Source organism: Solea solea, chromosome 9 (genome assembly GCF_958295425.1).
Source record: "Solea solea chromosome 9, fSolSol10.1, whole genome shotgun sequence".
Taxonomy (NCBI): domain Eukaryota; kingdom Metazoa; phylum Chordata; class Actinopteri; order Pleuronectiformes; family Soleidae; genus Solea; species Solea solea.
The window spans coordinates 13,495,143-13,519,635 of NC_081142.1; the positions used below are offsets into that span (position 1 = coordinate 13,495,143).

The window sequence follows — 24,493 nt, forward strand, 5'->3', positions numbered from 1 at the left end:
CATAATTTATTAATAAAATGTTATTAAAAAAAATAGCATGTACCGGCACTCGTGTGTACATGCGAGAGCGTCTGCTTTCACGTGTAACTGCGTGTCATCGCCTGATTTCCTTGTTCTCTCTCCCTCCCTCTCTCTCGCGCTCTCTCTGCTTTTAAAGTCCATCATTAACGGGATTTAACAGCTGAGATTTTTGGAGACGCGGAACAGGAGGCTTTGAGGCGATGTTTCCCGGTCTCCTCGCCTGATTGGATCAGTGAAAGATGATGTCAGAAGACTGCATGCGCCCGGGATTGGAGCAAGCGGCGTAAACAAAGCCGCGAGGAGGAGGAGGAGGAGGAGGAGAGGTCTCCACATCTCTAGACAGTCCGACCGACACACCGAATCCGACTTTACGCACAGGAGAGGGCGGCCCCGTCGGCGCGTACCTATCTGCTAAACGCTGAAAGTTACTGACAGTCCCACTTTAACGGGTGTCGCGCTAAAAGACTTTTGGAAAAGCTGAAGGGAAACTTATCATCGTTTGCTTGTGTCGTTTTTTGTTGTTCTTTTTTTACTCCGGACATTGTCCATTTTTCTCGTTGGTCCTAACTCTGCGAAGCTGCTCCTGCATAAGTAGGTGCGAAGGAAGCGCTCGTGTAGTCGTTGCATTTTTGTATGTGTAAATGCAATTATGAAAAAAATTAATTCGTGAAGTCGAATCAGAGCAGACAGGCGCACTCCTGCTGTGCAACCCGGTCGGTTGGAGCCAGTCTGCGCCGTTTGAATTCGGTGTCCTCGTCCGGTAACTGGAGGACTGACAGACAGAGAAAGTAAGAATCAGACACTTGGGTCACTTTGAGGTGTGTTAGTGGAACGCGTGTCTCACACGTTCAGGTGTCCCGCCGAGCGGTGCGGAGTCTCCAGCTTAGGCCGGCCGCGCTGACATGCTGCCCAAAGTCGATACTGAATCCTTGGGACTCTCTCGATCGTATGGGGAACAGGGGCACATGCCAAGGAATATGCAAGGTAAGAAGATCTGTCATTGATGTGAATCTCTATAGACTACAGCACTCACACGCTTCTGCTACGGTGCCTTCACGGTGCGCTATCAGTGTAATAAATGTCCTCAGTGCGTAAAACCTTTCACAAAAACTTATGAAAACGCTGACGCTTGTACTTTTTTTTTATTGTAGACTGGTTTCTGTCAATATGACGAACAAGTTAAGTCAAAGCCTGCATGTCTTTATTATACAGATATTTTTACTGTGGTTTCTAATTGATCCCAGTCTTACTCTGACATAAAGATGACGAGCAATGTGCGCAAATCCGACTTGGATCTTCTCTTTAAATGTTTTGGCCCATCATCAGACAGTGATTATTACCAGGTGCCACTCATGCTGGATCTGTGTGATAAAACTATGAGGCAGAGCAGAAAAGTGCATTTAGTTGTTGTCACTTCTGTGGTTTATATGTATAATGAATCACTTGAGCTCACGTCACCGCAGAACTGACTTGTGACTTTTCATTATATTAAGAACAGTTAGGATTTTTTTTTTTTTTAATTTCGGGAAAAATAAGCAAAAGAAAAACGAGCCACGGAGAACAATTGTCGAGGCTTGATTCAGTGATGTCTTGCTCCCTGAAAATATTGAGCAAATATTACACTGATAGGCCGAAAAATTCTGGTCTAATTTATTAATACATGGTAAAATTATCATAATTGTGTTAAAGAATAAATCCGAATTGTGTTGTGTTTTATTTTTTAACTGTCCTGCATTTGGTTGAATTATGGCCCATTTATGTGATGGAATTTAAATATCATTAAATTAAATTTAAAGGGGCACCGAATAAGCTGTTGATCAACTCATACACATATGTGTGTGTGTGCGTGTTTTATTTTTTTAATGTATGATATTTGTGTAGTTTTTATGTCATTATTAATGTCAAATTGGGGACAAAATTGCTCACGAATGTATAGATTTAATAGAGGAAATACGTTTTTGGGGACAATTGGACTTTTACAATATTGACTTATTTATTCCAGTTCATTTAAATTCCCTGTGTGGCACACACTGAAACATCAGGATTATTATTGGGCCCAGTTTTTTAAAAAATATAGAAAATATATTTTTCACTACAAATAAAGCTGCAATGATTTAAAGAGGGACTCAATCTTCAGTCAAGATAAACTCATGTCCCTCCTCATTGCTCTCAAGTCATTCCACTGCAGTATAAACGCACTGTTAATTAGCCCAGTCTTGGCTTTTATGAGGCGCTGATAACACACACTCACAAGACGAGGAGTGGCTGTTGGAGAGCCCGTTATCTGCTTGTACACACGGGTGAAAACAAAGGTAGCTCGGAATGAAAGACGGTTTCTTTTCTTTCTTTCTCTCTTGTTTTTGGACACATGTTGTAGCCGTTTAGGAAACTGTCGGAGCAAGTGGCGTCAACTTGAGAGGAGAGCAGGTGAGAGACGGAGGTTTGACCGCTGACTTTCTGCATCCATTGTAAAGTAACTATGCACACACCGAGAGAAGCACTTCATAGATGAGTTAAAAAAAAATATAGGAGTATATAACTCAGCATCTAATGCTATTATAATTTATGACACATGTCAGTGCAGTAGCAGTGTAAAGATTGGGGAAGTTGTAAGAGGAAAATATACACGTAAAACTCTGAAAGGCACGTTTTATTTCTTTATTTGGGGCGTTAGGAATTTTTCCAACAGGGATTTATTCATTTATTTTCGATGTGCCACGGCCTCATCCTCTCCACAGCTGCAAATAAAGTCCCGATAACACAAATTTTCCTAATTAAATTCTGTTCTGAATTTGCAGCTGTCGTGCGTCATGACAACAGGCCCGGACAAATCATTTCCCCTTTTTCTTTTTTTTTTCCCCCTTCTCTTTTTTGCGCATTGGAGAAAGTTGAGAAAGTCGATTTGTGGGAAAGCAGCAGCTTCGGCTGCTCGGTCAAACTTGTTGCTTCAGCTGGAAATGTGCAGCGCGCGCGGATCCCAGCAGGGCAACGCGTTTACAAAAGCAGACATCATGTCTAATGAAAAAGGTTCTCAATGAGCACAGGAGTGGTTTAGAAGTGTGTGTGTGCGTGCGCGCGCGCGCGCGTGCGTGTAAGGGCCTTGGAAAAGTGTGTATTTTGACAAAATATTTCCACTTTTACAACCACATAGTGAAGCGTTTCTGTTTGATCCCGGCTGTCTTTTTATGATTGGAACCATAAACACTTTTGTAACTGTTGTAAACGTCAGTCTGGGTGTTTGCTCTGCGCTGTCACGCGCAGTCTTATCAACGCAACTATTTCTAATACACGAGGCAACGAGTGGACTTATTTACTGTGTTAAATCTCCATAAACACGATGAGGCTGAAAAATACGCAACGAGAGAGATTTTTTATTAGGTAATTATTATTATTATTATTTCAAATATATTATTCCCGCGTTACATGTCGACTTTTTTATTTTATTTTATTTTATATCAGAGAAATGAACATGCCACAAATTGATTATTTTTCCCCCAGCGCTTGAATGTCAAGGTAAATGTCTGACAACATTATAAAACATAACATAAACTAAATGTTTTTGGCCCCGCAGCATTGCGAGCGAGTCTCTGTGAACGAAAACGATGTTGGTTCAAGTTGGGTTTAGATATTTCTTCTTTTTTTTCTCCTCGCCTGCAGAGATAAGAGCCTTTTCTGTGTGTCTTCATTTGTCTGTGGGCGGTAACATGTTCTCCTCCAATCCTTAACTCTAATATCTCTCCATTTCCCCCAGCGATTTCACGACTTAGATACATAAATATTTATGAGGCTCGCTTTCATGAGCTTTTAATTTTTTCTATTTTTTTTTTTTTTGCCCATGTCTGCAAAGAATAGAATAGGAGGCGATAACAAGGAGAAATAAATGCTTTCAAGTCAATCCAAAAAAACAAAAGCATCAACAACTGACCATTGTTCATATCCCCCTCCTCGTTTTAAACATTCAAAAGTCCAACAACAGAACTTAGTTACTTGTGTGTTTCCTGTGACGCACCTTGATGGATGAAGATGGACTTTTGGAAAAGAGATTGCTCACTTCTTATTCTCTTTCTCTCTCTGTGCGTGTGCGTGCGTGCGTGCGTGCATGCGTGTGTGTGTGTGTGTGTGTGTGTGACTTCCTCCGCAGCGCCCCAGATAAAAATGATGGACTACTCTTATGACGAAGACTTGGACGAGATGTGTCCCGTGTGCGGGGACAAAGTTTCTGGCTATCACTATGGACTCCTGACCTGCGAGAGCTGCAAGGTGAGTGTCCCAGTCAACCAAAACGAAAATAGAATAGACTAAATAAATTACTCATTGCACCATCACAATAACATTTAATTCCAGTGACAAAAACATCATCTGTGTGTGTGTGTGTGTGTGTGTGTGTGTGTACTGGAACATGACTTTGTTGTGCATTATGCTTTGATGGAGAAAATATCTGCAAAGTCAAAAATGATGTTGTTTTGTTTTGTCTAATGAATAGTATAAACTTCCCAAAGGGGATCAAAAGCCCTCATGTTGTGTAGTTTGACACTTTCCAGTTTTCAGTATTCAGTAGAAAACACTGACAAAGAAAATGTAAATTTTAGATTTTGTTATTTACGTATAATTGTTATGCCTCGTCTTCAACGTCTTAGCTCTTCGGTGGAGATGGATTTTTAGCAGTGGCACTTTTGCATGCAAGGCATTTAGCAGCAGTGACGACTTGCAACAAGTGTACATTTCAGTTCCTCCCCATTAACATTACAGGAAAAAGGAATGGCACAGAGGCCTAGGGACGCTGTGACAGTTGATCTAATGAAACTTTTCCTGCCAGTGTCAGAGCATTTACGAAAGTGTCCGATTAGAAATGAAACAGGAGTTCACACATGTTTTGTAATTTGTACAACCACTAGACAGGAGGAGGAGGTTTAACCCAGGAAACAAAGCACACAATCCTAATGAATCTGTTTGTATAAGCCTGTGTCCTGCTGTCTAAAACTCTCATCACACACTCATTAAGAGCTCTCAGGGTTGAAATGCATTTCCACACACGTTAATAATGAGCCTACTGTAAAGCAAACAATTGCCTCCATTAATCCGAGCTCTATCAACAACGTATTTGTCTCTTTCTCTCTATTTCCATCGTCCACCTCAACACTTCTTTTTTTTTCGGCACAGTAAAGCTGTCAGCACAAAATTAAGCCAGGACAAATGTCTTTGCGTTAACACTATTCAGTGTAAAATTGCAGCCCGCAGTATTGATGCAGTGGCGCACATTACGTGCCTGTGTGATCATTATTCAAAGCAGATGCTATAGATTTTATCCTATATTATGACCTTGAGATGCTAAGCACTTGCTTGAAAGGAGACGTTGGCAGCACATTGCATGATTTTCAGCCTCAGCACGGGCCTGTGTCGCAGAACCAATCAAACCACAAACACATTTCGCAGTTAAGTTAATAAAGAAATTCTGCTGTGCGCATGTGGGATGTAGATGGAGAGGTCTGTTGTACAGTGGAGTAGACTATATCACTGTTGAAACGTTATTAATGTGGATACCTGAAGCTAGTTATTGATTATCCCTAAAATACAGACAGTCCATTCAGTAAACGTATGATCATCAGCGCTCAAGTGATATATCACTGACATGCTAGGCATTAAATATCACTATCAGCTGGCAGTGCAGTGTAGTTTCTTTCCGGGTCTTATAACAACAGTGTGAATATGGCGTTTAATGTCATTATCTGTACGAGAAAAATATTTCTTTTACAACTGTTGGTTGTGTGTGTGTGTGTCAGTGGTCATAGTGTGTTAGGATTAAGATTGTATCTCCCTGAAAACCCCCTTTAATTGCAATATTAGCTCGTCTGTGGAATATTAAATAAAATTGTAATACGGGTGAGATTTCTTTTTTTAAGGTTCAGTTCGGTTGCCAGTTTTGGACGCAGAAGCGTGCGCACACACACACACTCCCAAGCACGCAAGAGAAATAGAAAGAAACAAACAAGCGATGACTCTTTATTTTAGACTCTCGTAATTATACACCACCTCCTCACATTCGTGCACATACACGCATACGCACACAGACAGTGTTTACTTATTGGTCCACATTGAGTAAATATGGCACCACATCATATCTATTTGTAACAGGAACAAAAAAAGCTGGGCTGCAGTGTTCTCGCCTGAACCTTGCATGCCTCTTTTTTTGGGGGGGGGGGGGATTAAGTCCTAAAATACTGACTTCACAAGCAACTTGTAGAAAGTTTTAGGGTCAGATGTATCATGGGCATATAAAAAACTATATTTATGATCTGCAGAAACTTAAAGGAGATAAAAATGACCAAAGCAAGTTTGGATTTAATTTAAATTTAGCACACATATTTGTACAAATAAAGAATGTGCATGAGTCTTGGCATCAGAAGGGATAAGTTTACTATGTGAATGATATTTTCCCTGCTTCATGCTGGTCTGTGTTGACATGTTGTAAGAGCCGTTTCCTGGTTCCTCTTCTACAGTACAGTCTTTTAGGAAGGCATCCCAAGGTCAGGAATACCCAGTTACTTTTTTTTTTTAAATTTATAAAATGCTTGGACAGTATTTGAATGGGTGTCTCTAGCAAGAGTGTGCTTTGCAGTGTAATTTCAGGTTTTGTGCAAACAAGTAGCTCTTTCTCAAAAATGATAAGTTATTTTGGAGTGGCAACAGCAGCAGGCACACTTGCAGGAATCCCTTTACACAGAAAACAAGAGGCCTTTTCTTATGTTGAGCTGCAGGTCAGACAAGAGCTTTCAGTGAGACGTTGTCCTCTTAATTTTCAGAAGTGAGTTTGTGTGTTGTTTTTTTTAACAGCATGGTTTAATCCACTTTCAGATATTTATAGCGCAGGCTCTGTGTTAAGTGAAAAATTGGAAAGAAAGTCCTCTCCGAAGCATGGATTTTTTTTAGTGCTGAGATGTCAATAATCTAAAAGTAGGAGCTTTTTTTTCTTCTTTTTTTGTGGGGGGTAACGAATCACAAATTTGTGTTTGGTGAGATATTGACAGCTGCACATTCCCTTTTTTTTCTTTCAACCAATGGTTTAAGGATTCTACTTCTAGGTTATGGATCTAGAATATGTTAATACCTTCCTCCCTTCGTTTGATTTCCACTGCTGCTGCCAATATCTAATGCCATGTTGCAGGTATGAATATCTGTAATCCCGGAACTGTGAATTATGGATATAATTTATTGGATTTTTGGGATCTCCGTGCACACATATTTTTCAATAATTAAGTGGAAAACTGAAAAGAGGCTTTCGACATAAATTTTAGTCTTTACATAAATAGAGAATATTAAGAATGGAAACGCAATTTTGACAGATTCCATATGAATAGTTTATAAAACAGTGAATAAAGGAGGTATGTGTAGAATTAAAGTTTTTTTTTTAAGCTGGATAAATTTAAGGGGTAATACACATATTTAGAAATAATTTCCTTATGTGACTGAGGTAAAACTCGGCAATTACAAATAATACAATGTTTGTCTGTGTGTGTGTGTGTGTGTGTGTGTGTGCGTGTGTGTGTGTGCGTGTGTGTGTGTGTCCCTCTTCATCTGTCTGCGAGTGTGAATGGGCCAATTACCATTGCATTGCAGGGGTCAAGCAGGTTGACGTCTTAATTGGTTTTCTCCACAGGGCTTCTTTAAACGCACTGTCCAGAACAACAAGCGCTACACATGTATAGAGAACCAGAGCTGCCAGATTGACAAGACCCAGAGGAAGCGCTGCCCGTACTGCCGCTTCCAAAAGTGCCTCACTGTGGGCATGAAGCTAGAAGGTAAAACAACATGTTTCCATTTTTGAATTGTTTTGGCTTGTGGCAAAAAAAATGATTTCACTTTTGCAGAAGTTTTGCTGTGTTTTTCCAAGATGGGATGTGATCTTGTGAGAGACGCTCACATGTGGAGCTGTCACAAATGAGATATAATATGATATAGTTGTTGTTTAATAGAGAAAATGTTTCTATGCTGAAAGAAAGTGGCCAGTGGGATTTCACTATGTTGCTTAAGGGCTTTCAACCAGATTAAAGGGCTGGTGTATGTGACTGTCCAGGAATCAGTTTTGGATTAAATACTATGATGATTAGCTTGAGTAAAAGTACTCAATTACATTGTTTTTTCTCAAGTTAAAGTACAAATATTACATCACAATGCAACAAAGTGTCCCATGTGAGTGATATGCAGTACTTCTATAGATTAAATTCATGAGTTATTACCAATGATGTTGTGCGTAGTCATGGTAGAGCTAATTTGCGTATCCTGTATCCTAATCTGTGAAGTGGCTGTTTATAAAGTAATTGGGTAAAAAGTAAAAGGTTTGTTTATGAATTGTTGAGTAGAAGGGCAAAAGATGTGGAAAAAAAAAATCAAAGTAATTTACTTCAAATATGTACTAGTATTTATACAAATCACCGACATAAATAAAAAAACAGGTGCCTCTAGGCGAATGAACACACATCTTCCATGCTTGCTTTCTTAAGTTATATCTATATTTTGCTCTTGGAGAATATTTATCTTTTCAGAGTACATATGTACATATATATATATACATATATAGTGCTGAGCTTCACAGTAAACACTGACTAATTGACTGACTCAAATTTGAGACAGGTTAAAACAGATCCAGACACTGTTGCTGCATTCTGGCTGTAAGCATCACATCATATTCTATGATATAGGCTAATGCCTGTTTGCAATTACTGTTTCTGAGAGGAAAAATGTGTCACATGGCAACAGCTAACTGCTTCTGGACTTCCACAGAGGTGTTTCAAGAACTTCTACCAAAGTCTGAGTGAAATGACATTCTTTTTTCCACAAATTCAAAATTGAATGCAGTTCATCTCAGCACATGACTATTTTTTTTTTTTTTTTTTTGGAAAAAGTGAAAATTATTATTCCATGATCAACTTGCATGTGAGCACTTTCCCTCTACATTGAATATATCCACCCTTTTTTTTAATAAATGTGCTTTGACAATATGATTGCCTGGATGAAATTAGATTATATTTATTCAAACATTTAACAATGAATATCTCAGTAATTTCAGTTCTCCAGAATGTGTGCCTTATGAAGAGAAACCTTTCATTTCAACCAAAACGTTGAAATCCTACGTTGCTTATTAGTATTTGAGATGGGGTCAGGGGGAGTTGGGGGATATCTGGTAGCTGCTGTGCACTTAAACTTGCCAGACAGAGTAATAGATAAAATATTAAACTTGGCAGCAGGGCGAGAATGGTAATGATGATACTTTTGGCCAGCCATTTCGAGGTCTCTTTGTTTAATTTGAACGTGGCTCAGAAGCTTGTTCAAACATGCTTATCCAGGAGTGACAGGGTGGCAGGGCAAGAAATGTTCTTCAATGTTCAAAGATAATATTTAAGATCAACTGTTTTTTCACACATTATTTGACAGGTGTGACTGTGAACTCACTAATTCTGATATGAGCAAAGAGACCTGAAGGTCAAGCTAAATATGTTTAATTTCTACAATAATACTGGCGTTAAGTTATTCATATGGTTTCACACATTTGTATTTTAAATGAAGAATGCCCAAGTCCCTGAAATGTTCACATACAATAGAAAAAAACTTAATTTGTTGAAGAAAGGAAACCCTAAGAGGATGAAACTAAAGCAAAGGCAGCCTATGAAATCTTTCTGGAGGCTTTTCCCTTTACCTGCCATGAGCTGTGTAATTAATTTCTGTAAATTGTAAATGGCCGCTGGGCAGAATGTCCCAGACTGTCATTTCCAGCTGACACCAGTGGGGTGGGGGTAATGTTTGATTTGTTTTGCTGGTGGTAGCTTTTAGGCTCGGGGGCCAGACGGGCCCTGCAGCACTCTGTCAAGAGCCAGAAGCTCTAGTGGGCAAGTCCTGCCACAACCAGTAAAGACCTCCCAGACAGAAAGTGTGACACCCCTCACCCCACACACACACACACACACACACACACACACACACTATACATACAGTTCTCCTTGGTAAACACATACATATATTCATGAGAAGCCCAGAGAGGTGTTCAGAAGGCCAAAGGCAAGAAGGAGAAGATTCCATTTAATCCAAAAAAAGTGAGTAAAATAGCTGTGAAAGAGAAAAGGTTTAGGGCCATGTGCTGTGTTATTGCAGCATTTTCATTCCATTACACAACAGCTTGCTGCAACATGGGAATTCAGGATATCAAGTGGAAACCAAATGTGGATCAAAAAAATGTGAGGGGAACTCAAAGTATGATGTCTTTCTTGCATTTCTGACACATGCTTAGCCTTTCTGCTATTTTTCTTCTGTTAGTTAATAAGTTTGCCGACGACTGAGCCGCACAGTTTGACGTTTGATATGATCACGGTAAAGGAGGCTAATCGCGCGTAGGAGTGTAAACAATGTGAAACAGGAGGCTGATACGTATCAGTGTTGTGACATTAGCCCAACAGTGAATCCTGGACTCAGTGTATAATCTACAGCTAATAACACAAATTGAAGAGGACTAAAGAGAAACACTTCAGATTTAATCGAAAACAGTGCATACGGTGATGATATGAGTGCATCTTTAAACCATATGTCATCTTGTTGCCATTTGTTCTGTCTTTCATTTTATTTATTTTTTTGGTTTAATTTGCTTTTTTATTTTTTTTATCCTTTCCTGTTCATTTACACATATACAAACAATGATGACAGAGCATGTCAACCTCACAATCATCTAAACACACAGGCTACGCATATGCCCTGTAGCATGTCAACTAGTGTTGACTCATTGAGAAAAGAGGGTGGCAGGGGGGGGGGGGTTTGGGGGTGTGACACTTCCCGTAATGGTACCACCCATTAGCATGTTATTCTTTAAAGCTGATGAAGCATACTGCATCATCCCACTGGTATGATTTTCTTTATATGCTCACTGGAAGTTGCCTTGCATCATATATGCTTCACTGAGCTGTTCAATATTTGCCCCACCTGTGTATCATCTTTAAGGCAGAGCATAACAACAGTACACTGTATCTGACAGTGGAATATATTCATCTATAAGTAAGAGAAGATGTTTCTAAGTGTATAAGTTAAGATGATGGTGACAGCCACTATCTGAAAAATGATCAAGATGTTCAAGATACTATGCCAGTCAATCAAAACTAAAAATCCAATAATATACACATTTGAAGATGCCTTTGTTGGAATACTAATCTACCATTTTTACATCCAGTTAATCCAAATCTGAATTCATAAATTACTACAAATGTAAAGGAACTACAGGACCATTGAGCTGAAATTAGCGCCACCACTCTCGTGTTTTTATCGCCCTCTCTGCCGCCGTTTCCCCCTCTCTCTGTTTTTTATTTCCTCCCTGTCTCCAGCTTCTTCACTCTGATTTGTCTTCCATCAGCCTCCCAGTACCTGAGGTATAGAAGCCAGGGAGCTGTCCCATTACTTATGCATAGGTATCATAGGTATTCATGTGTGTGCATGGGATAGGGCGCATCCGGAGCAGGGGCTGGAGCACCGACATGACAAACAGGGTGTCAGCAAGGCTCTGCGAGACCCATTAATATGCCAGTGGCCGACAGGGATACTCACCTACGCACGCTTAATATTCCTGTATATTAAACAACCATAAATCAGAGGCTATAAGAGCTGAGGGCTGTGTGTATGTGTATGTGTGTGTGTGTGTGTGAGAGATGTGTTGGAGTGTTTTGGGCCTATGTGTCAGTGTGTGTACAGACAAAGTGTGTAAATGGTGTGTTTGTGCATGTCTGTGTTGGCGTATGTGTGAGATGATGTGCATGGGGCACACTCGAGATTGTGTTAGATAAGTGTGTGAGTGTGTGTGTGTGTGTGTGTGTGTCGAAAATTGTGTGTTTTAGCAGTTACAGGAAGTCAGGTGAAATCTAAAGGACGACAACATCAGCCCTTAAGACTCACTGTTAACCCCTCATATGTCCTCACTGAGATCCTCACGAGAACAGAATAACATTTCTACTCATTTATTTAGGAAAAAGCAAGGGTGGTTTTATTTATTTTTTATTGTTGAGTGTGTTGCTTGTTTGTCTTTTCATTAGCGGTGACTGTCACCTTCATGCTTCCCACACAGCTTGTCTTGTTTATGCCAAACAAATCAGAAAAGGACCACAGAGATTAAGTCTGTCGTACTGTATCAATTGAGTTGCATATAAAATATTTTCTGCACAACAACATTTAGGAATTTATATTCAAAGAGTTGTATGATACATTTGTCTTGTTGCTATAAACTTCAGTCCCTGCAGAATCTTGTCCATGAACACCTCACTCAAACCCACACACTCATCATCTCCCACAACTCACATGCTTACACTCTCCTCTTCCCCTCCCCCCCTCCATATTAATCTGTGTTACATGCATGCAAATCACCTTGTTTAATTACAGACAAAGAATCAGTGCATGTGTTTTTCTCCCCCCTCTCTTTCTCTCTCTCTCATAACACACACACACACACACACATACACACAAAGAGGGAGGGAAAGAGAGGGAGACCTGCACCCCCCCCAAGTCTTGATATTCATGATGTGATGTGGGTCCCTGGGTGAGAGGCAGCCAAGTAGGCAGTCAGGGCTTAATTTCGTTTTCCCAGTAGGGCCAACTATTAGTTTCTCAGCTCATTAATTACGCTGTTGTGGAGAAATCATTAATAGTTAAAGTTACCCTACAATGATGTATAATGGATACATTTGGAGAGGATTCCTCTCCATTTTTCTTTGATATGTGCTTGGCTTCGATAAACCCGAGATGACCGGGCACCAGAGTTGACCTCAAGCATGTTTGGAAATGGCAGATTGTCCGTGTATGTGTGTGTAGTGTAATGTAGTGTAGTGTCTGGTCTGCTGTCTTCTTTGTGAGCGATCAGCAGTTTATGATGCTTTTCATGTTGGTGTGTGTCAGCATGTGGGTGTGAGATTTGCATGTGCATGTGTTTGTATGTGTGTGTGCCTCCCCTCTTGGCTCCTCTCACTCAGATCAGTGACAGACACTTTTGTGACGGAGGTCATTAAAATCACTCCCAAGGCAGTTTAGTATGTGTAAGAGTGTGTGTGTGAGTTTTGTGTGTGTGTGTGTGTGTGGGCGTGTGTGGGTGTGTGTCTGCCCCTCATCACCCTGCCTCTGTCCACACCCCCTTTTTAATTTTCTGTCTCTGTTCTTTCATTCATTTGGAGTGGACTATCCACTGCATATTCACGGGGCAAATCTCTTTGAACGTATTTGCATATAGTGTTAAACATGTGGGTTTACTTCTTTCTTTTAGGAGAGGGTGTAAAGAGCATAATGAATACAATAAAAAATAAGTTTATAATCTGCTGTATTGGTATTGGTATGGGGAGGGAGGGAGGGAGGGATGTATAGTCTCCCAGACGTCCATTAGCTTGTGGCACACTGCGCTCGGTGAGTAAGTGGTAATTAAGTATGAATAATTAACACCAGCGCTCCCCGACTGGGAGAAGGCATAGCAGGTTCCCCGTGGCAGCAGTCGGACAGATCACACATGGCCCTTGTAGCAGTCCACTGTGTTCCTGGCTTGTTCATTAGAAATACCCACAGCTCCGACTAGTTGTGATCCTCACCACAGGATTCGACAGTGAAAGTGGAGGCGGGGGGGCATCGTGGTTATGTTTGGTTCATCAGTGAGTAAAAAAAAATAGCTAACCCCAGTGTGCTTATTGTCAGCCTTTTCAGCCAATGCGGTTTCATAAAGGAGAATTATTTGTTAGTGGACAGTGATATTTGAAGCTTTTACATACACAGTATAATACAATGGGTATTTTGGAAATCAATATCTAGCTTTTGAGGTATGTATTCCCTGAGTGGTGTTCAGAGACAGCCAGCTGTACAGTGATCATTCAGCAGAGCGGCTTATAGAAGTTTGTGTCTCTGGTCAATGAGTTACAGCACTATCTATTAGACCTGTGGGGTTTAAGAGTCAACATGTAAATGTCAAGTGCAATCACCACAGGAACACCTTTGGCCTATATCCAAGTTGGACGAGTTAACCTCATAATGCCATGCAAACGAGCATGTCAAAACCTTCATCTTGCTTTTACCATTCCCGCACACAGTAATCAGTTACCTGCATTTCAAACGAGTTTGCCTCAAGACAAATGAGTTATAACTTATATATTATTTTAACACAGTCAAAAGGGTCAGATATTTCTATTCGACATAATGGCTTGACTTGAGAATAAGTAACATGCGAAACAGACGAGAGCACTAATTCTGTCCTTTCTTGTCTCCTTTTTCCACTCCTCCTCCTCCTCCTCCTCCTGTCTCTCAGCTGTGCGGGCGGACCGCATGCGCGGAGGTCGAAACAAGTTCGGCCCAATGTACAAACGTGACCGGGCTCTCAAGCAGCAAAAGAAGGCACTGATCCGAGCAAATGGCCTAAAGATCGAGGCCATGAGTCAGGTGATGCAGGCCGTGCCGACCGACCTCACCATCTCCTCGGCCATCCAGAATATCCACTCAGCCGCCTCCAAGGGCCTTCCACTGAGCCACCACACCGGTCACCACACTGGGCACCACCACCATCACCACCACCATCACCATCATGCCACTGCCCTGCCCCCCACAGACTACGACCGCAGCCCATTTGTCACTTCACCAGTCAGCATGGCTATGCCGCCGCACGCCGGCAGCCTACAAGGCTACCAAGCAGCCTATGGACACTTCCAGGGCACGCGCACCATCAAATCAGAGTACCCAGACCCGTACACCAGCTCGCCAGAGTCCATCATGGGCTACGCCTATGTCGATGCCTACCAGTCAGGCTCACCGCCCAGCTTCCCCCACCTGATTGTAGAGCTGTTAAAGTGTGAGCCAGATGAGCCGCAGGTTCAGGCCAAGATCCTGGCATACCTGCAGCAGGAGCAGGCCAGTCGTGGCAAACATGAGAAGCTCAACACCTTCGGCCTTATGTGCAAGATGGCCGACCAGACACTTTTCTCCATCGTGGAGTGGGCACGCAGCAGCATCTTCTTCCGTGAACTTAAGGTAAGTGATCATGGATCATGTACGAGTGAGCTCTGTTTGAATGGGAGTTGAAGTGAATTTAGATCTATTTCATTTTGTTACAATCATATAGTCCTGCTTTGTCCACCATTTCTATCAATTGAGAGAAACCTTAAGCATATTGTTGTTTGTTTGGATGTTGTTGTTTTTTTGGTCAAGTCATTTTTTTGTGAGATTTATTTGTTCATTAGTAATATTGCCGGTTTTATTATATTTTTCAAGTTAGGTTCAAGTTTTGCTTCCGATGGGAATGTGAATCGTTGATGGTGTGGATATTAAATATATCAAATAAGGCACTGCCTCGGACTGATTAAAAAGAAAAAAAAATGTCATCATATTTTCAAACTGCTAATAAAATCCACCGTGAGGAGTTTAAGAGGTCAAATTTGAAATTTAAAATGATGGAGCAGCTGCTCATCTCTAGATGCTGACTCTGCCGTTTTCTTCCTGTGACGAGATTTTCATCCTAGTCCGAGTCCAACTTTCTAGTTAAGATGACCACCGAAAGCTGCTTTACGCTACAGTTTTTTTACACCCATACATTCACACAACACATCTATGCGCAGTGCATTTTCTATTACACATCTTTTAACCCAGAAACACGGTGCTGGCACAGCACTCCGGGGCATTGTTGGGTTAAGTGTCTTGCTCAAGGACACGTCAGCTTGTTGACTAGTGGAGCTGGAAATCAAACCAATGAAAGACAATTTACCTCCAAGTTATTCACAAGTTCATGCCATTTATTCATGTTGCAGTTGATGTGCAAATGCCTTATCTTTGCACACCCGCCACACACTTTTTTGTAATGCTAAATATCTCACTGTCATTGACAGTACTTAACAGAGTTCAGAAACATCACTTGTTCAATCCTTCATCTTCAGCTGAGCTTTTATCTTCCTTCTTTATGCACTGACTGAACATTAATGCAGAGTGCACAGGACTGTGGCTGCCACCACTGTCTGGTCCACTGCCTGATCAAAATTCAGCAGTCAGTATTATTTATGTGTTTGATACATTCTGACACGTTTGATACTAACAGGTTTCTATATGAGGGTTTTATGTGAACTGAATACTGCTTATCTCCAACGGAGAGGTGACAATTTCACAAGTTTGAGCGAGGTTGTTTCTAAACTTTAGTTATTTATACTAGACATAGGCATAATAGGTAATCTGTCAAAGCTGTGAAAATGACATTTTATTGTGTCTGCTGTGACTAACCCATACTAAGCGTCCACCACTGCCTCATTGTAAAAATGTGATATTCATCACAGAGCCTAAGGGACAGTTTTTTTGGGTGTGCATTTGTGCACTTGCAGCTTGATACACTCTGAATAAAGGTTATTATTCGGAGCAGCGTGAAAGGCATTTGATTAGCCTGTGCTTCACCTGTTTGTCTTCCCCTCCTTTGTCTGTTAGTTTCCCACTGTGTGATTAAAGCCTCAGCTGCATATTCATGGTTCACAGCTCGTCGCAAAATTCCCTGGAAATATTTGGTATTATGCTTTCAAAAGGGGAGGTGAAACAACAAATGAAATACATGCAATATTAAAATATGTGCCAATTACAACACGGATAAGAGTCCTTGAAAAGCACATGTTGACATTTAGCAAGCACTGTGTCTCTGCTATTGACATTTTATGGATCTGTGTTCGGATTCAACCGGGGTAAGAAGTGCACACTTATAAGACACACACACACAGGCTCATCGTAGGGTGTGGCGACAGCAAATAATTATATATGGTTTGCCCATTAACTTAGAATGATCATTTTCACTGCTCGGTGAAGCCTTTCTATTTCTCACACCCTCGTCCTAATTCAATTATCTCAGCCACTTATGTTTGTCACTCCCTGATTCGCTGCTGAATGAACCATCATTATGTTTTCCTAATGACTACCCCTTATTAGTGGAGCTTAATAGCAGCTGAACTGGGTGCCTGTTACAGAGATAGAAAATGACCATGGCTCTGTGCAGGAGAACCCGCTTTGTGCACACACACACACACACACCCCTCCACCCCACACACACAAAAAAACCTCTCCTGCGTGAGTCACGCAGCCCCACTGGTTTTGGTGAGTTGGGGCAAATTTCACTTAAGTGCAGAAGATAATTAAACTCAACCACCCCAGCCTCCACCCCCCCTCAAACCACTGCAAACACAAGTGGGACTGGAAAATAATGTGCTAGCTGTGGCTTTGACAGTTTTTCCCACACAACACAATTTTCGCTTTCTGGTGCGTTTCTCATCAGCAATGAATAGAAGGACTGCTGAGCAAAGCTGAGGGGCATGTACTGTAAATGTGACAATGAAGCGAACCGGGAGCCGTAGTCTAAAATTTATCAGCTCCATTTCTTAGTTCAATTAAAAATGTTGCATTTTTAAAATAATACGACCTTTGAGATGTCCTGTTAATTTAAAAAAAAAAAAAAAAAACTGGCTGTTAGGTGCAAGATCAAGCCTGGACTATAACGACGGAAGGCAGAGTAGAATTAAAAGTTTGTAACAAGACTAGTACAACACTGTAGGAAGCTATAAATACACTTTGATTTCACGCGTGCACACACACACACACACACACACATACCCCCATTAAGACACAGACAGTGCTCACACCAAACACACTGCCCCTCTCACTATTTTTAGTTCAGTAAGAACAAAAGAATTTCTCTGGTAACAGAGCCAAGCTGAGAGTGTGTGTGTATGTGTGTGTGTCTGTGTGTAGCCGTCTGCCAAAAAAAGTGTTTAAAGTTTTACTTTCCATAAGTTGGCTTCAGTCACGGGACTCATAAATATTTAGCCATTAGTAGGACCTTCTAAAGAGCACTCCCCGTTCTACTCCAGTGCGACGCGCTGCCTCGCTCTTTCTCCCCCCCTCTTTTTTTGGGAATTGGCCATGACGTGCAGGACATTTATTTCTAACACCTTGGATCCAAGAAGTTGAGACGGGCTCTTCCCGCCAAGTTGCCTCAGTTTTGATTGGTTTAACACGTAGACAATTAAAAAAAAGGGGCAGTTTTGGTACACTGGTTTTGAAATCAGTGAAAAAGTGTGCAATGAGGGAACAGTTTGGCAGAGTTGCTGGCATGGTCGCTGGCAGTTGTTGTATTGAAATTGAGTTGAGACAAGTGAGTTGAAAACAGGTGCATGTGTGGATGTGTGTGTGTGTGTGTGTGTGTAGGCTTTTGTCTGGTTCATATGGTTACCATTGCACATAGGTATTTTTGTTCCGTGTTTTTCTATTTGTGCTCAGTCCGGTCTGCACATATATGTTCATGTTATTTAAATTGAACAATTGTTTATTGAGCCATTTACCTTTAATTACTTTCTGCATAAAAAAATCAAATCCTATTTTCTGCAAATAGCTGTTTTTAATCTGGAACATTTTCCAGTAGGAATTGTGTTCATGCTGCAGTAGGCATTTGTATACCATGTATGACTATTGCTGCATTAGTGTTTGTCTGTTTGTGACTGTGCTGTGCTGTGCTGTGCCATGGGAGGGAAAACACGTGTGTTTGTCCCTCACTGAAATTTCCGAGCACAGGGCCGGTGCAAAGCCACCCCTCCCCTCTCTTGTCCTACCCTGTCCTGCCTTGAACCCATCTGACCATCCTGGAGCCAACCCCCAACCACCCAGTTTAGTGACTGCTAAAGAGCAAATTCACAAAAATGTTACAGGTGATACAGTACTCAAAATTCAGATAACAGTTTCTGTGCTGACAGTATAGGCTTAGAAAGAATAAATCCACGAAACAGTGGTTCCAGGCTTTTCTTGATTCACAGACTGTAAGGAGAGTTATTAAATTAAATTCATATTTACATGTAATGCAATAAATGCATTTTGCTTAATAGCTTATGCTGTTATGTTTTAGCACAATTTAATTACTTTAAACAATTAAAGGAACCACTAGAAAACACATTTCATTTCATATTTTGTGAAAACACAGGCCTCCTGAAAACACCTCTTCTAATGTTCCTGTTTGTGTTGCTGAGCACAAGTGTGGACGTTGTCTACTGCAATGCTTGTCTGCATGTGTGTGTGTGTGTGTGCGTGTGTGCGTGTGTGTGTGCATGTGGTGACTCATGTTGTGGCTGGTCCAGCGATACCCTCTCCACCATTGTTCCAGTGGATGGCTGGCCTGACTCCCACCACAAACACAATGGGACGGAGAATGTAACAGGGCGATCGGGACTATTGATGATTCACATGTTTATGTCTCACCTTCCTAACACTACTCTCTTTTAATCAAAGCCACCACCACCACCCCCCTCTTCCTCTCTACACGCTTTAATAAAAAGGATGTGGTGTTTGGACAGCGAGCACTTTGTTTGCCTTGTCAAAACACAACATGCACACAACAACAGACTGTAAAGAGCAACACAAAACACCGTGTCAGAAAGACTTCAGTATTCCAATCCATTCATTCTGGGACAGTTCAGTGATATTATAGGTAGACCTACTGAAGCACACCTATGGTTCATGTGCACTCTTAAGTTGCGGCTTGTTTTGAAAATAGTCATTAATAATTCACCACATGATAAAACGTCGGACTGACTTTTCCTTATGTTGTAAGGAGACCGTTAATGTAACACCATCCTAAGGAGCCCCAGATAATTATTCAAAAATGTAGCCGAGCAAGAAGGACGCAGCTCAAAGCTGAATTAACTGGCTTTTCGTTATTTGAAGCTTAACTAAATAGGAAACAAGCAGGATGAGATAATGACAAAAGGATGTTGTGATGCCTTTCCATCCATCCAAGTGTGAGTTGGTGTCCTGCGTCATTCCAGACACTATCATTAGTTCAACTATATTTGTCTTTGACTTGCATAGCAGATGATGATGATAGGATCTTAGTGTACATTCAAATCAAATTATGGAAATATTTTGTTTCTTTCATTGTAATGGCTCTCTTGTGCACTCCCGCAGCTTTAGTTGGTCTTTAGTTTTTGCTTAATGCCTGTTTGTCTAGATTTGTGCATTACATTAACTACAATGCATTACAGCAATATACTGGAAGGAGATGTGATTTTGGACTTCTGACAGGACTGTATTTTATTGCTGTTCATTTACAACTCTTTACCATAAAACTGACGCATTCTTACGTTTTCATGTGGAGATTTCTTAATTTCAACCTCAGCAGTATATGACACCTATGATTTTTTGTTTGTCCTGAGTAAAATGCTGTGTAACTTTATACATATATTTAGTCTATTCACCTGATAAAAGTGAAACAGGGAGGAAAATACCTGTGACGTTTTGAAATGTGGCTTCACTGTTTATTTTACTCATCGAGGGAGCTTTTGGGGGGAATCAGAACAGCTTTCTCTGCTTCTCTGTCTCTCTTTTTTCCTCAGTTTTGTCTCTGCATGTAGCAGGAATGGCAAAAGCAGAACCGAGGGCCATTAAGTTGAGGAGGAACTGTATTAGAAGTCTTGTTCCCTGGGAAAGCTCCCAGCTGAGATGGGACAGCCATATTGGATAAACAGATGGCTGGGAAGAGGAAAGGACAGGCGAGGAGAACAGAGGTGAAACAAAGAGAGGAGATTAGAGAGCGAACGAGGAGAGGAGGAGGAGCAGGAATAACAAAGAGAGAGAGATTTAATGTAAATTAAATTAAATTGCACACCTGTTTTCTTATTAAATACACTTTTTCTACACATGTTTGCTCATTAAAATAAAAATACACAGAAATTATTCCATCTTTCATCCTGTTCAGCTGAGGTTTTTTAAAAAAAAAAAAACAACTCTAAACTGAACTCCAAATCTCATCAAATTCACAGAAATCTGCTACAGCCTAAAATAAAAAAGAAATTACTATTTGAAGCAGTAGAATTATTTACACCACTGACTGTTTGTTGCCAGTTTATTTGACTCCTCCAAGCGGCTGCAAGTCAGTCAATCACACTTTGTGACAGATCCCCGGGGTGGAGAAGGAGGGGGCTGATGTTCACATCTCACACCTGAATATTCTCCACTTATAGATTTACCTGAGTGAATAATGTAAGGTCCTCTGAAGCGCCTCACTCTGCCCTATTTCACCCCCCCTCTTTACCTCCCTTCTATCTACATCCATAAATATTACATGAATTTTCTTTGGTGAAATTATACCTGCACCACCCGCCCAATTCAGACTGCAGGGTCTTTTTCTACAGTCTTAGTTATCCTGCTTTTACACACAGACACACACACACACACACACACACACACACACACACACATGCACGTTTGTTCAGTTATTCTTCCCAGGACACTGCATTGCTTTCCATTCATTTGTACAGCCTAAACAAAGCGTTATCCACAACCAGTTAATGCCTATCCCTAACCTTAAACTAAACACTATTCAAATCTTAGCCTAACCAGTTCCTCAGAAATTACGTTCTGTCTCATGAGGACCAGGCTTTGATCCCCAAGGTCAGTGTTTATGCCAGAGAAGGTCCTAAAAAGGTACAAGTACACACACATTTTTGGTTGCACCTTGAAAATCAATGCTCCTGTACAGGTCATAGAAAAAGGCATGCATGTGTGTGTGTGTGTGTGTGTGGTAGTATATTACCATTGCCCTGCGTTGACCGGTGATTGCACCTTTTTTTTTTCCTCACACCCCATAACTAAGTGGAAATTAATAAGCCGTTTTAGGTGCGATCTGTGAACCCTGGGAAGTGGTATATCTATACCAGCCTACACACACACACACACACACACACACACACACACACACACATGTCCCAGGCCTCAAGGTGCAATGTCTGTCTTGTCACAGAGGTCAGTGTGTGTCTCCCCCCCCCCCACAACAATGTCCCCTCTTAGTTCCGCCAATCCTGACAAAGTGCACTGCTCGTGTGATGGGGTTGGTGGTTGCAGTTGGCAAAGATTTGTAACTGTGTCCCTGCAGTCTATTTAATTTGAATTATTCTGTCGGCTGGGGTGCACCTTTCATTTCACACACAGAGACACACACACACACACATACACACAGAGCTTGTAGTGCTTGCTTTACATGAGCTTGAAGCAACAAGGGGGAAGAGAAAGGATGCAGATACAAAAAGAGATGGAAGGAGAGAAGAAAGAGAGAGAAGGCACAAGGACTGACATGAGATGACAATGAGAGGGACAGCGTAAGAGCCATGGAGCGATATTTCAACAACATGGAGAGAGAGAGAGAGAAAACAGTTTACTCTGAGCGATAAAGAGAAGTAAAAAAAAGGGCAGATAGAGAGAGAGAGTATGAGGAGGAGATAATGAAGGACAGCGAGAGGGAAATGAGGTAGAAAGGTAGGTGAGGAGGGGGTTAATGGGAAGATGAACAAGGGGCTGCAAGAGGCAGTGACCAAGGGCAAGAGGAGGAGGAGGAGTAGAGGCACATGGTGAAGGACAACAGGGGAGGGTGAGAAGGGGACCGGTAGGTTGGCGGGGTGGGGTGGGGGTGCTAGGGGAGAACAGGTGGAAGGTTAATGGTCCTGGAGCGGATCTACCAGACGCTCTCGGGCTTGATATATGGGCCCGAGGCCCAGCGCGGGGCGTAGGCTTTCAAAGATATATTATTTCATTTGTAGAGCAGCACCATTCTGGACGACATACAACCCCCCCCCCACACACACACAGTCACACACGCAACCCACCCACCCTCCACTAACCCCCCACAGCCCAGCATTTGTCCAGTGATAGATGACATGCCCCCCCACCACAATACACACATGCACAAACACACACACGTGTTCATGTACAGTTATAGAGGTTTCTGTCTGTCTGTCCTTCCTTCTTTCTTTTTTTCTTTCTTTCTTTCTTTCTTTCTTTCTTTCTTTCTTTCTTTCTTTTTCCATCCCCCCCTGCTGTCAGTCTTCCTCTCAGGCAGCAGGCAGGTCTTACGGCTGCCTGTGTGTTTTTTAAGTTGCTATTTTAGTGGTAACAATATCTGTTTGATCAGTAGCTCTGGGTCAGAGCAGAAGTTTGGGGGGGAGTGTTAACGGGGGAAGGAGAGAGTGGTAAGGGTTCACAAAGGCCTCTTTTCGTTCATAAATTATGGATCGTCGAGAAATACATCACTCTATCTCTTTTTCATAAATAGTGTAAAATAGCTTTTGATTTTTTTTTTCCCCTCCAATTCTACCAATAGAAATTGGAAAAAAAGGTCAGTTTTTAGAGAGGCAGTGCTGTCAGTCAAAAAAAGAGTGTATATCAGACATAATAGACATTGTTCTGTACCTGGAAGGCCAGCAGTTGGACGCTGATATAGAATAAAAACCTGTCAAGTTATTACACAAATGCCTTTAACATGAAGCTCCTATATTGCAAGTGCAATATTTTTCTGTATGAGAATTTAATACCTGCCATACAGCTACAGTCATTTTGGAATACATTTTCCAATAGTAGGTGCCGTGCTGTGGCTGCATGACTGCAGGTGACCACTGATCTAACAAAAATGTAAATTTCCCCTGTCCGCCTCACATGCCCTGAAAGTTGTAGACAGAGCTTTAAGAAACAGCCTTTCCAAATACTGAAATGGTCCCGTAGGTCCAACCCCTGGGGACTACGAGAGCCCGGAAGGAAGAACAGGAAACTTGTTAAAAGAGAAGATTTAAGGTCGTCCCTCCCAGTGGAGAGGCAGCTATCGGGAGATGAAGGGGGTTGGACGGTTTTAGCATGCACAAAGTCTGCTCATCTACTTGTTGCTTTGATGAGGGATGAAAGGCCTGTCATGAGGTACAAGTTTACAGAGCTCCGGGCAATGATAGACTCACCTGTCCTCAACAACATTTACTTTTTCCTTGTTCTCCTTTGCCCTCTTACTTTTCAAAGGGACATTGTTGTCTGCTGTCCCTCACCAAACCTCTAAAAGAGACCTATTTTTTTAACTTCGATCCATCTATCTTGCTCCATCTCACCCTGCTCTTCCAAAGTATTGCTGATGAGGTAGCAAAGAAAAGCAAAAAAAAATTGCCTTCACCTCTTCCATAGTTTTTCATTTTCAAGCAAGTTAACACAGTCTGATTCACATTTGTGAGCACTTTGGGCATTCGTTGGGGAAAGAGCTGTTTAAGTCTTGTTTGAGAACGATCAGGGTAAAAGCCTTTTTTATTGGCAGGTCATGCTGCTTGTTAAGACAGTGATGCAGGTGACTAGGCTGCGCTGTTAGCCTCAGTGGCCCCAAAGCGACACAGTTGCTGTTTCACAAGTTGGCACCAGTCAATCAAATCAGCAAGGAGAGAGAGCAGGGAGAGGGGGAGATTGAAAGGCAGAGAGGAAGTGGGAATGAGAGACAAATAAAATGGGTAAACAAAGTGGATACGGGGACTTGATTTAGTTGGCTGGGCCGCTAACAAATCAACTCAACAGCATGCAAACACTTAAGACACTCCGCCAACGTACAAAGAAACTTTCCCTCTTCCCCCTCTTCCCCCTCTCCCTCTTCTCTGCTGTGCTTATAGTTATGAGGCGTGTTAAA

General features: G+C 41.5%; 1 protein-coding gene across 2 annotated transcripts in view; it reads left to right on the forward strand.

Annotated features, from left to right (window-relative positions):
* Window positions 1-202: 202 nt before the first annotated feature.
* nr5a2 (nuclear receptor subfamily 5, group A, member 2) overlaps window positions 203-24,493 on the forward strand; it is a 61,305-nt gene continuing 37,014 nt past the window's right edge. Inside the window, exons 1-5 of one of the 2 annotated variants that reach the window (XM_058638988.1) lie at window positions 203-1,005; window positions 2,399-2,448; window positions 4,163-4,281; window positions 7,676-7,817; window positions 14,321-15,036. In XM_058638988.1, the coding sequence (XP_058494971.1) occupies window positions 4,177-4,281; window positions 7,676-7,817; window positions 14,321-15,036 (963 nt within the window). In that variant the 5' untranslated portion in view covers window positions 203-1,005; window positions 2,399-2,448; window positions 4,163-4,176. The remainder of the gene's footprint in view (window positions 1,006-2,398; window positions 2,449-4,162; window positions 4,282-7,675; window positions 7,818-14,320; window positions 15,037-24,493) is intronic. The other variant, XM_058638987.1, reaches the window with a different exon arrangement.